Source organism: Oncorhynchus tshawytscha, linkage group LG13 (assembly GCF_018296145.1).
Source record: "Oncorhynchus tshawytscha isolate Ot180627B linkage group LG13, Otsh_v2.0, whole genome shotgun sequence".
Lineage (NCBI taxonomy): Eukaryota > Metazoa > Chordata > Actinopteri > Salmoniformes > Salmonidae > Oncorhynchus > Oncorhynchus tshawytscha.
In genome coordinates, this window is record NC_056441.1 from 17,152,627 (window position 1) to 17,167,014 (window position 14,388).

Genomic DNA, 14,388 nt, shown 5'->3' on the forward strand with positions numbered 1-14,388 from the left:
CTAGGTTTCTTCCTATGTTCCTGCCTTTCTAAGGGTTTTTTCTTAGCCACTGTGCTTCTAGTCTGCATTGCTTGCTGTTTGGGGTTTTAGGCTGGTTTTCTGTATAGCACTTTGTGACATCAGCTGATGTAAAAAGGGCTTTATAAATACATTGGATTGATTCATTCATTAGTTCACCACCACACACTCATCATCATCTTCACCAGCAGGGGCCTATTCATTACATGACAGAGGAAATACAGTGAAGCCCATCTCATGCATGCTATGTTTTGATGTAGGATATGTTAGACTATATAAATGAAACATATCACAAGGTTACTATTTTGCAAGACCGTTCTGTCTTTTTTATGATGTATTATTTCAGGGATTATTATGCATCTCGCGCACGCGCTGAAATCACTTAATCTCCCTAGTCACATGTTCTATCAACTGTGCCTCAACACACTTGACTCGCGACTGTTTACTATCAGAAGACAACACAGAATGGGGAGCCCCGCATGAGCAGAACAGGTAAAATGCACACTCACATTAAACGACGGAATATGCAATGACATTTTTAATAACTGGAAATAACCCGTGCGTTTGTATGAAGTTGCTATATTGATTTGTCTTTGGCCACGGAGCTGTATGTCGGAAGTGTAGCGCTAGGCCTGTGTGAAAGCTCGTGCAGCTAGCCTGAACGCTAACCCGAAAAAGACTTGCAAAACAGTTTGACGACTAGATTATATAGCTAGCTAGACGTCAGCTACGTAAGTATTTTCTAGCGATTGTAAATATGCATGGCGTTGCTACCTAGTTAAAGACATGTTTGTTTCTCTACCACCATGCTGGACATCTAACTAGTAGAGCTAGTTGCTAGCTATATCTTGCCAATATATTGCACATCGACAGTCATTGCGGTGGAAATTGGTCTGATCACCCTTTCTATAAAGAGAACCGTGCAGGTTGATTCAGGCGTTTATTTTCTAGCAAGGATCACATGTCACTTTACGCCTGGTAAATATAGTTCCTAGAGATTATAAATATGCCTTTTGACAGATCGTTTTTTTTGTGTGTGTAGCCGGCTATTTTTTTGGTGGGGGATATTTTCCTTCTCCAACCACCAGAACGATTCACAAATCAGGGAGTCCAAACAATAGACTCCTGATGATTTCCCAAAGCTGTTTGCTAGCTATGTTGCTTCTTATTTTAAACAATGGCAAGCACTAGCTAGCCTATGTCTACCTGTTTTTATTATGTCCAAGTTACAGGTGCCAACAACACTATTGTGACCCAGCATAGTCCAGTGACAGTACCAAAGATAGGTTGTATAAGAGTTGTTTTGGCCAGAAGCCGCCCAGACAGGAGAGGTCTTTACCATAAGAGAAGCGTTCTGTCAGTATCGAACCTTTGATCTCTGAGCGAGGTGCACTGACTGCAGAGACTGAAATGAGCAGCCAGCCAGCACATAGCCTACTCAAACGAAACGATCAGTGTATTGTGAGGTAAACCACTAATGAGAAACTGCAATAATAAGATTCGGTCTTATGTAGCAACATTTTAAATTGTTATTTTACATTAGATAAAAGCAGAGTCACAGAGCTACACAATGTTATATCATACACTGCATTTGAGGAACAATGAAAAAGTAATTCTGCTTTGAAAGTTGATAAACTTATAACCTCACTTTTGAGAAAATGGCCTTGGAATGTTTTGGTACCTACTGTAGAGCTCTTCTTTGTCTACACCCATTCAGCATCATTCACACCCTCTTAAGCTTTAGCCCCCACCCAAACTCTGACCATTTTACTCGGCCTAGGGTGTTGAGAGTTCGTAAATTCATTAGTTATTCTGCGCTCTGGCACACTCAGACGAGAGTGCTCTGAAATCGGAGTAGCTGGTCAGACTGAATTTACAAACGCACCAGAAATGGTTATTTGAATAGTGGAGTCTTTTGTTAAGACATTTAGCTAGCTAGCTAAACAATGAGCCATAATCCCAACTCATGACGTTACTACCCTGCATGAATCTGCAGGTAGCTATCCAACCAGGTTAAATGTTAGCTAGCTAACATTAGGCTTTAACTAGCCAAGCAAATGGCTCTGAGATTCAAATAATAAGATCATACATGTAATGTTAGCTAGCCAGCCAGCTAACGTTAGCTAGCTAACAGTACACTTTAACTTGAAATGAAACTACTTTCTGTCCAAATTCGAAACGTGTAATATCTGAAAATGTAGCTAGCTAGACTATCTTACCCGGGATACATCATAGATGGACGTGTCTCCTGTCACGGTTGCCATAAATTTGAAGATGTAATCCAGAGACTGGTGGTTTCTCCATCTCTTTAGCTATTTATACTCAGATTCCACTGATTTCAAAACTTGATTCTCCAGAAAGTGGAGAACAACTCTTATGCATTTTTACACGCATTTTGATTTAAAAAAAAGTTTACGTTCAAACGGCCCTTCTGTGATGTAGTGACCCGTGACATACGCCTATTTTCCTGAAACGGGTGACGTGTGTCATGTTGTTTTGACCCCTCACTGTTCAGTCACCGAACAATGACTGATATTGGCTAGTGTAGGACTTTTTTACCAATACATTTGTCACAAATTGCTTATCAGAAACCTCAGCCTAACCTCTATAGAGCAAGCGGATGTGACAGTCTCAGAAACAACTCCCTGGGTAGTGAATAGATTGTGTAGATAGATGAGGGGGGGAAACTATTTAGTCCATTTTAGAATATGGCTGTAACCTAACAAAATGTGGAAAATGTCAAGGGGTCTGAATACTTTCTGAAGGCACTGTACCAATACAAACATAGCTGTAGTATGAATCTGCAGGTAGCTAAAGCTAACCAACTAGGTTCTATGTTAGCTAGCTAACATTAGGCTTTAACTAGTAATGAAATGTGATTTCTGATTTGAATAATATTATTACACAGATTATACAAGTAACCTTAGCTAGCATGCCAACGTTCGCTAGCTAGCTAACAGTACGCTTTAACTTGGAAAGAAAGTTTCAAATTTAGTTTAAAAAGTGATATCTTTGAAAATGTAGCTAGACTCTTACCAGCATACATGGATGAACGCTTCATGGCAGACTGGAACCATTTAACTATTTTTGTTTGTAGGTACATCTTGTTTGGCCAGCGTTAAGTCACTCCGGTTCACACTGACTGTGGCGTGTGCAGAAAGTGTTGTTGTTGAGAAAAGTAGCAAAACTTTTGTTATTCTCGATAGCTAACATTATATCTTTCGAAAACGGTGCAGTAAAAAGGGCTGCCAATACATGCTGAACAGCTCATGTTATAGACAGAAGCATGGCAGACCAATCCAAACTCATCTCCCAGCATGTCCAGTCCATCCATAATCTCAGCCAATCATGGCTAGATGGAATGTTCCTGTCTTTTCCCCTTGTTAAACCAACTAGGCTTGTAATTTGACAATTTTATTTGTGTTATTAATGCACAGGAAAGTTCCATTTCGTTGTTTCGGAGTCCTCTTGATAGCAATCTGTATAGTGTACTACATCCACTAAAATGGACCCTCAGTCACATGAAAGACGTCAGGCTCGTCCTCTCTACTGGCACTGAATTACCCTTCTCTGTTTCTGGTTTTCCCTCAGTATATTCTGCTGTACTGCTGTTGTCTCCAGTGTTGTCAGAACTCAGAATGCCCAGGGCCTCTCAGCTGATCTGCTGTTCTAAAACACCATAATCAAAGCCTCACAGAAAGCAGAAGAGCTTTATGGCTCTGGGCAGAGGCTACGCAGCCTCTATGTCTAGCTCAGTTTATACCCAATTGGTTTTCAACCGTTTTGGGCCTTCTGAGTCCTACATCTCGCTCTCTCACACACACACACACACACACACACACACGGACACAAAAACTAACTTCACCTCTTCACAGCAAGTGATGTTCTCAATCTGTTTATAGTAAAGAGGAAGTGAATGATAATGGTGATCTATTAATATCCCTGATGGTATGAAGGTGTAGCTATATATGTATTTCACTTGCATTTCTCATCTTATTTTCTAAGGTGTTTGTCTAATTTAGCCTTCTGTTTCTTTAATGTGTTCTCATCGTACCTTCAATCAACTAGGATAATGTTTCTAGGCTACTGGCTGAGGTCATGTACAGGTCAGGGCAGGAGGACTCAAATGTGTCATGATTTCTATTAATGGCTTACAGACTATCTTCATTCTTCAAATGCCTGGGTTGTGTTCATTATTGCACACGTAGTAAAATGTTTTGCAAATGAATATGAAAACAAGCTTTTCTTATTGGACAAGTTAAGGTAGGTCCCTCCCTGTTTTGTTCCGTTTGGTCCCAGTGGACCCTTTTTTTTTCCCTCACAGAGGTGGGATTCAGTGGACCTTGTTACAGTAGGCTAAATCACAGGCAAGTACACTACATGACCAAAAGTATGTGGAGATTAGTTTGTTGGACTGCCAGATGGTGAAGCATCACGCCATAGAACGCTTTTCCGCTGCTCCAGAGTCAAATGGCAGTGAGCTTTACACCAGTCCAGCCGGTGCTTGGCATTGCACATGGTGATCTTAGGCTTGTGTGCAGCTGCTCGTCCCCGGGACAAACAGTTATTGTGCTGACTTTGCTTCCAGAGGCAGTTTGAAACTCGGTAGTGAGTGTTGCAACCGAGGAAAGACGATTTTTACCCGCTCCTGCTTCAGCACTCTGCGGTCATGTTCTGTGACCTCCTTGTGTGGCATACCACTTCGCGGCTGAGCCTTTGTTGCTCCTAGAAAAACGGAATTGTTGGAAGGGGGGCAATCTGTGACAGTGCCACTTTAAAAGTCACTGAGCGCTTTCGTAAGGCCATTCTAGTGCCAATCTTTGTCTATGGAGATTGTATGGCTGTGTGCTCAATTTTTATACACCTGTCAGCAACGGGTGTGGCTGAAATGGCCAAATCCACTTATTTGGAGGGATGTCCACATACTATATATATACACAAAGTATCTTCTCATCCCAATGTAAGTTTGTAGATAGCAGTGCAAGCAATTTACCTATTGGTTTATTAATGCCTTCCATTATGTATTTATTTGATTACATCATAAAAAATGAATTCAGTGAATTATTGACGTATGTCCTGGTGATATGTAGTACATTATGCAGTACCTAATGTGTTATTTGCGCTGAGAAGTTTGCCGTTGTTGCAGAGCAGAAGATTACTCTCTGGAGGATAACTTTTAGAATGGAAGTGAAACCTTCCACCAGACATGGCCGTGAACATGCAACACACAACACGTCTCAGTAGTACAGTCCGTCTGTTACATTCCCTTACATAGCCTGACTAGTGAGTGATTTTATATGAGGATCTCAACATCCTGTTCAGAATTACAAGATTGAGTGATTTAATCAGTTATTCCTTAAGTTTCCTCTTCCTGGAATTCAGAATGTTGGAATAGCCTCTGGATTCTGGGAGTAGAGGCATAATGAATGCCTAACTCTGAGAAGAACTCTTCTATAAGGATCCTCAACTATATCGTTCTGAGTTTGGAGCCCTTCGGACACTTCTGAAACATGCCTAACTCTGAGGAGAATCTGTTCAACTTCATCATGATGAAATGCAGTGCATTATTATTGACCTATTCTCAGCATGTCTCTAGCTATTGTTGGAGATTAGTTTTAATTATTTAATGGGATATTGTCTTTTAAAAGGGGGAAGAACTCAGATAACTTGAAGGCATTAGTCTTTGTGAGGAACAGATGTTGCAGAGCCAAACAGGAACACAGAGTACGCATATACAATTATTTATATTTTGATAGTGTGCGCGGTTAATTTATCAAAGCCGGGTTCCATGCGCCTCGTTAATGGGTTTAAGGAGATGCTTTTGTTGGGTGATTTCCATAATTAATAAAGGAAAATGCATAATGCTCTCGTTGCTGCAGTGGAAGGAATTGTGTGTTATGTAGGCTAAGCCTGTGTGTACGCACTAGGGTTGTCACGATACCAGCATTGCAATACTCCGAGGAATCATGGCAAGGAATTGTCTTTGCTTTCCTTTTTGCCATGGAAGATCAGGTATTGTAGTATTGTGATAACCCAAGTACGTACATACACACACACACACATAACCATGGAAGATCAGGTATTGTAGTATTGTGATAACCCAAGTACGTACATACACACATACACACACACACATAACCATGGAAAATCAGGTATTGTAGTATTGTGATAACCCAAGTACGTACATACACACACACACACACACATAACCATGGAAAATCAGGTATTGTAGTATTGTGATAACCCAAGTACATACATACACACACACACATAACCATGGAAAATCAGGTATTGTAGTATTGTGATAACCCAAGTACGTACATACACACACACACACACACACATAACCATGGAAGATCAGGTATTGTAGTATTGTGATAACCCAAGTACGTACATACACACACACACACACATAACCATGGAAGATCAGGTATTGTAGTATTGTGATAACCCAAGTACGTACATACACACACACACACACACACACATAACCATGGAAGATCAGGTATTGTAGTATTGTGATAACCCAAGTACGTACATACACACACACACACACACACATAACCATGGAAGATCAGGTATTGTAGTATTGTGATAACCCAAGTACGTACATACACACACACACACACACACATAACCATGGAAGATCAGGTATTGTAGTATTGTGATAACCCAAGTACGTACATACACACACACACACACACACACACACATAACCATGGAAGATCAGGTATTGTAGTATTGTGATAACCCAAGTACGTACATACACACACACACACACACACACACATAACCATGGAAGATCAGGTATTGTAGTATTGTGATAACCCAAGTACGTACATACACACACACACACACATAACCATGGAAGATCAGGTATTGTAGTATTGTGATAACCCAAGTACGTACATACACACACACACACACACATAACCATGGAAAATCAGGTATTGTAGTATTGTGATAACCCAAGTACGTACATACACACACACACACACACACATAACCATGGAAGATCAGGTATTGTAGTATTGTGATAACCCAAGTACGTACATACACACACACACACACACACATAACCATGGAAGATCAGGTATTGTAGTATTGTGATAACCCAAGTACGTACATACACACACACACACACACATAACCATGGAAAATCAGGTATTGTAGTATTGTGATAACCCAAGTACGTACATACACACACACACACACACACATAACCATGGAAGATCAGGTATTGTAGTATTGTGATAACCCAAGTACGTACATACACACACACACACACACACATAACCATGGAAGATCAGGTATTGTAGTATTGTGATAACCCAAGTACGTACATACACACACACACACACACACACACATAACCATGGAAAATCAGGTATTGTAGTATTGTGATAACCCAAGTACGTACATACATACACACACACACACACATAACCATGGAAGATCAGGTATTGTAGTATTGTGATAACCCAAGTACGTACATACACACACACACACACACATAACCATGGAAAATCAGGTATTGTAGTATTGTGATAACCCAAGTACGTACGTACGTACATACACACACACACACACACATAACCATGGAAAATCAGGTATTGTAGTATTGTGATAACCCAAGTACGTACATACACACACACACACACACATAACCATGGAAAATCAGGTATTGTAGTATTGTGATAACCCAAGTACGTACATACACACACACACACACACACACATAACCATGGAAAATCAGGTATTGTAGTATTGTGATAACCCAAGTACGTACATACACACACACACACACACACACATAACCATGGAAAATCAGGTATTGTAGTATTGTGATAACCCAAGTACGTACATACACACACACACACACACACACATAACCATGGAAAATCAGGTATTGTAGTATTGTGATAACCCAAGTACGTACATACATACACACACACACACACACACATAACCATGGAAAATCAGGTATTGTAGTATTGTGATAACCCAAGTACGTACATACACACACACACACACACACACATAACCATGGAAAATCAGGTATTGTAGTATTGTGATAACCCAAGTACGTACATACACACACACACACACACATAACCATGGAAAATCAGGTATTGTAGTATTGTGATAACCCAAGTACGTACATACATACACACACACACACACACACACACATAACCATGGAAAATCAGGTATTGTAGTATTGTGATAACCCAAGTACGTACATACACACACACACACACACACACACACACATAACCATGGAAAATCAGGTATTGTAGTATTGTGATAACCCAAGTACGTACATACATACACACACACACACACACACATAACCATGGAAAATCAGGTATTGTAGTATTGTGATAACCCAAGTACGTACATACACACACACACACACATAACCATGGAAAATCAGGTATTGTAGTATTGTGATAACCCAAGTACGTACATACACACACACACACACACACACACATAACCATGGAAAATCAGGTATTGTAGTATTGTGATAACCCAAGTACGTACATACACACACACACACACACATAACCATGGAAGATCAGGTATTGTAGTATTGTGATAACCCAAGTATTTTTAGTTATTTTTATTTTGGGAGGTACTTTTTACCCCTCTTTTTTGCTGCCCAATTTGTCATACCCAATTTGGTATTTACAGTGTTGTCCCATCCCTGCTACTCCCGTACGGACTCTGGAGAGGTGAAGGTCGGGAGCCATGTGTCCCCCCGCCCAACCACACTGTTTCATGACACACTGCTCGCTTAACCCGGAAGACAACCGCACCAATGTGTCGGAGGAAACACTGTACAGCTGGCTACCGAAGTCGCTAGAGTGTGACGGGACAAGGACGTCTGGCCAAACCCTCCCCTAACCGACGCTGGGACAATTGTGCACGGCCTCATGCCTCTCCTGGTCGCGGCCGGCTACAACACAGCCTTGGATCGAACCCGGGTCTGTAGTGACGCCTCTAGCACTGCAATGCAGTTGTTTAGACCGCTATGTCCCTCGGGTGGCCCACGGGTTTAACCTTAATTAAATCAACATGGTTTGAGGACAATTTTAAGACATTGGCGTCTTTTGATGAACGGCATGTCGTCGACTAGTTCTGTAAGTTCCTGCTCAATGTCCGTGTCGTACTGTTATGTGAAACGTCTTGATTGGTCATTTCTTTTCTTTTGGTAGGAGCATGTAGTGTCAATGTTTTGTCTTTTGTCACAGATCTCCCACAGAGCTGTCAGTCTGAAATGCCATAGTGAATATGGGGTGAGAATTCCCTGGGCTATCCCTGCTCTGTGCTCTTCCTCCATGGAAGTGGTTGTTTTTATGCACAACAGCCACTTGACTGTCTCTGTATGTGATTAGAATGTTTTCCTTTGTAAATTGAGACGTGTTATTTTTCAAATCAAATCTTGTCCATTCTGTCTTATTAAGTCAGTGTATCCTATGTCAGTGACGTTCCAAAGCCACTCAACAGACATTTGAGTAGCCTACACTAGGGTTGGCCGGTACCCACACTTTCATACCGTTCCTGTACCAGAAGGAGGTATTCGGTATTACTGGCAATGCACACAAGGGGCACTATTACTTTCCAAACATACATTTGATGCACAAAACCCATTTAGGCAGCAGGGATCTTGATCCAGGAAGGAATTGATCGTATCTGTCGTAACCAAGAAGCCTGATCTGGCAAGCAAGCCATTTGGTTAGCAAACCATGTGGATAGTTGGAGACCTGAGATGGAGTAGTTTATTTGGCATATCTTTGATAGTTAACTTGTATGAGTAGTTGTGTACGGTATACCGCACAAGCCTAGCCTATACAGCGTAGCCTTATGTTGTCTTGTGTTGAATTCCCCCAAGTGATCCTATTTATACCCAGGGACAGAGGGAAAATGCCAAGCCTTTGCCTTTTTCGTTTCTCTTTTTGTCCTGAATGTCTCTTTTGTGTTTCTCTCAGATAGCCTAAACCCTCATCTTTCCTGAGTCTCGGCTGAGGAGGAACACAACGTTGTGACTGTAAGTACTGACCTGGAACGAAGACAGACAAAAAGCATAGGCCTGGAGCTGAACTGGATAATATTATTAGTAAATCTAACTTTATTTATGCAGCACATTTCAGACAGGGAATGGAACTCGATGTGCTTCACAGTAAATCTAACTTTATTTATGCAGCACATTTCAGACAGGGAATGGAACTCGATGTGCTTCACAGTAAATCTAACTTTATTTATGCAGCACATTTCAGACAGGGAATGGAACTCGATGTGCTTCACAGTAAATCTAACTTTATTTATGCAGCACATTTCAGACAGGGAATGGAACTCGATGTGCTTCACAGTAAATCTAACTTTATTTATGCAGCACATTTCAGACAGGGAATGTAACTCGATGTGCTTCACAGTAAATCTAACTTTATTTATGCAGCACATTTCAGACAGGGAATGGAACTCGATGTGCTTCACAGTAAATCTAACTTTATTTATGCAGCACATTTCAGACAGGGAATGGAACTCGATGTGCTTCACAGTAAATCTAACTTTATTTATGCAGCACATTTCAGACAGGGAATGGAACTCGATGTGCTTCACAGTAAATCTAACTTTATTTATGCAGCACATTTCAGACAGGGAATGGAACTCGATGTGCTTCACAGTAAATCTAACTTTATTTATGCAGCACATTTCAGACAGGGAATGGAACTCGATGTGCTTCACAGTAAATCTAACTTTATTTATGCAGCACATTTCAGACAGGGAATGGAACTCGATGTGCTTCACAGTAAATCTAACTTTATTTATGCAGCACATTTCAGACAGGGAATGGAACTCGATGTGCTTCACAGTAAATCTAACTTTATTTATGCAGCACATTTCAGACAGGGAATGGAACTCGATGTGCTTCACAGTAAATCTAACTTTATTTATGCAGCACATTTCAGACAGGGAATGGAACTCGATGTGCTTCACAGTAAATCTAACTTTATTTATGCAGCACATTTCAGACAGGGAATGGAACTCGATGTGCTTCACAGTAAATCTAACTTTATTTATGCAGCACATTTCAGACAGGGAATGGAACTCGATGTGCTTCACAGTAAATCTAACTTTATTTATGCAGCACATTTCAGACAGGGAATGGAACTCGATGTGCTTCACAGTAAATCTAACTTTATTTATGCAGCACATTTCAGACAGGGAATGGAACTCGATGTGCTTCACAGTAAATCTAACTTTATTTATGCAGCACATTTCAGACAGGGAATGGAACTCGATGTGCTTCACAGTAAATCTAACTTTATTTATGCAGCACATTTCAGACAGGGAATGGAACTCGATGTGCTTCACAGTAAATCTAACTTTATTTATGCAGCACATTTCAGACAGGGAATGGAACTCGATGTGCTTCACAGTAAATCTAACTTTATTTATGCAGCACATTTCAGACAGGGAATGGAACTTGGTCGATGTGCTTCACAGTAAATCTAACTTTATTTATGCAGCACATTTCAGACAGGGAATGGAACTCGATGTGCTTCACAGTAAATCTAACTTTATTTATGCAGCACATTTCAGACAGGGAATGGAACTCGATGTGCTTCACAGTAAATCTAACTTTATTTATGCAGCACATTTCAGACAGGGAATGGAACTGATGTGCTTGGTATTTATCACAGTAAATCTAACTTTATTTATGCAGCACATTTCAGACAGGGAATGGAACTCGATGTGCTTCACAGTAAATCTAACTTTATTTATGCAGCACATTTCAGACAGGGAATGGAACTCGATGTGCTTCACAGGAAATCTAACTTTATTTATGCAGCACATTTCAGACAGGGAATGGAACTCGATGTGCTTCACAGGAAATCTAACTTTATTTATGCAGCACATTTCAGACAGGGAATGGAACTCGATGTGCTTCACAGTAAATCTAACTTTATTTATGCAGCACATTTCAGACAGGGAATGGAACTCGATGTGCTTCACAGGAAATCTAACTTTATTTATGCAGCACATTTCAGACAGGGAATGGAACTCGATGTGCTTCACAGGAAAAAAAACAAATGAAAATAAAAACTGCACAAAACGCTTAAGAGGATAAAATAACACAAACTAACGACTAAAAAGCACACTAAGGAAAAGCAAAGCAAAGAAAATGTCCACAGTTTAGGCCCCCTCAGGTTCTCTGGCAGGCTATTCCAGAGGCTGGGGGCAAAATAACTAGAGGCTGTCTCTCCATGCCTCTTGGTCCTAGGCTTTGTGATAGTTAAAAGGCTGTCTCTCCATGTCTCTTGGTCCTAGGCTTTGGGATAGTTAAAAGGCTGTCTCTCTCCGTGCCTCTTGGTCCTAGGCTTTGGGATAGTTAAAAGGCTGTCTCTCTCCATGCCTCTTGGTCCTAGGCTTTGGGATAGTTAAAAGGCTGTCTCTCTCCATGCCTCTTGGTCCTAGGCTTTGGGATAGTTAAAAGGCTTTGGGATAGTTAAAAGGCTCTCTCCATGCCTCTTGGTCCTAGGCTTTGGGATAGTTAAAAGGCTGCCTCTCCATGCCTCTTGGTCCTGGGCTTTGGGATAGTTAAAATGCTGCCTCTCCATGCCTCTTGGTCCTGGGCTTTGGGATAGTTAAAAGGCTGCCTCTCCATGCCTCTTGGTCCTGGGCTTTGGGATAGTTCCATGCCTCTTGGTCCTAAAGGCTGCCTCTCTCCATGCCTCTTGGTCCTAGGCTTTGGGATAGTTAAAAGGCTGCCTCTCTCCATGCCTCTTGGTCCTAGGCTTTGGGATAGTTAAAAGGCTGCCTCTCTCCATGCCTCTTGGTCCTAGGCTTTGGGATAGTTAAAAGGCTGCCTCTCTCCATGCCTCTTGGTCCTGGGCGTTGGGATAGTTAAAAGGCTGCCTCTCTCCGTGCCTCTTGGTCCTGGGCTTTGGGATAGTTAAAAGGCTGCCTCTCTCCATGCCTCTTGGTCCTAGGCTTTGGGATAGTTAAAAGGCTGTCTCTCTCCGTGCCTCTTGGTCCTAGGCTTTGGGATAGTTAAAAGGCTGTCTCTCTCCATGCCTCTTGGTCCTAGGCTTTGGGATAGTTAAAAGGCCAGTGCCAGAGGACTTGAGCGACCTACTGGGTACATAACGTGTATATTTGTTCTGTTTTTAATTGCTCTACTAAACTTAGTCCCAGTGGTGTAAAATACTTAAAGTACTTTAAAATACTGCTTAAGTAGTTTTTTGGGGGTATCTGTACTTTACAATTTATGTTTGACCATTTTTACTTCACTACATTAAGAAAAAAGTATTTGTACTTTTTACTCCAAACATTTTCCTTGACACCCAAAAGTACTCGTTACATTTGGAATGTTTAGCAGGACAGGAAAATGGTCCACTTCACACATCCACAGAACATCCCTGGTCATCTCTACGGCCTCTGAACTGGCGGACTCACTAAACATGCATGCTTCGTTTGTAAATGATGTCAGAATGTTGGAGTGTGCCTCTGAGTATCTGTACATTTTAAAAACAAGAATGTTGCTGTCTGGTTTGCTTAATATAATTAATTTGAAATTATGTATACTTACTTTCGATACTTAAGTATATTTTAGTAGTTACATTTGATACTTGAGTAAAGGTTTTTGGTTTAAAATATACTTAAGTAGAATTTTACTGGGTGACTTTTACTTGAGTCATTTTCTATTAAGGAATCTTTTATCAGATGAGTCCTCTTGCTCTGTGGTGTTCTGTTTTGTTCTTACTCTATGGTGTCTACTGCTGCAGTCATTCTACTCTTGTTCTGTGTTGTGTTAATTCTTGTTCTGTGGTGGTACACAGGTAGTTTTAACCCCTCCTGTTGTTCTCATCCCAGGTTCTGTTGTGTGGTGGTCATGCAGCACCCTAACTTCGAGACCCATCACCCTCTCCAGCCTGATGGAGAGCAGGAGCCTGGCTTCGACCCTCTCCACAACTTCAACAAGAACCACAGCCGTGGTGGGTCAACATGTTCATTAAAGCTATATTTACATGTTAACCCTTTATGGCAACCATTTGAGGCTTAATTAAGCAGTTATTAACACTTCATATTCATAACCAAACACCATTTAATGACGAGCGAAGGAGAGTCGGGGGGGTGCGAGGTAGTTGAATGTGGGGATAACGAAAGACTGTGATAAAGGAAATATTGATGGAGAAAGGTATGGAGTGTGTAGTGGATTGTATAACGGTGAGTTATGAACACAGCTGATGACGCCTACGGACGAAAGATGTGTTAACGTGTTTAGCTAATGAATTTTCATAGTGAGTGTCCCCAGAGCAACGTCACATGATACACTTCTGTAACTAATGTTGATTGACA

The 14,388-nt window shown here is 41.0% G+C and overlaps 1 protein-coding gene across 1 annotated transcript in view; it reads left to right on the forward strand.

Annotated features, from left to right (window-relative positions):
* The first annotated feature begins 381 nt into the window (after positions 1-381).
* Positions 382-14,388, forward strand: part of tbc1d5 (TBC1 domain family, member 5) — a 28,468-nt gene continuing 14,461 nt past the window's right edge. Inside the window, exons 1-3 of the mRNA XM_024440974.2 lie at positions 382-510; positions 10,014-10,072; positions 13,903-14,024. Coding sequence (XP_024296742.1) covers positions 13,922-14,024 — 103 coding nt within the window. The 5' untranslated portion in view covers positions 382-510; positions 10,014-10,072; positions 13,903-13,921. The remainder of the gene's footprint in view (positions 511-10,013; positions 10,073-13,902; positions 14,025-14,388) is intronic.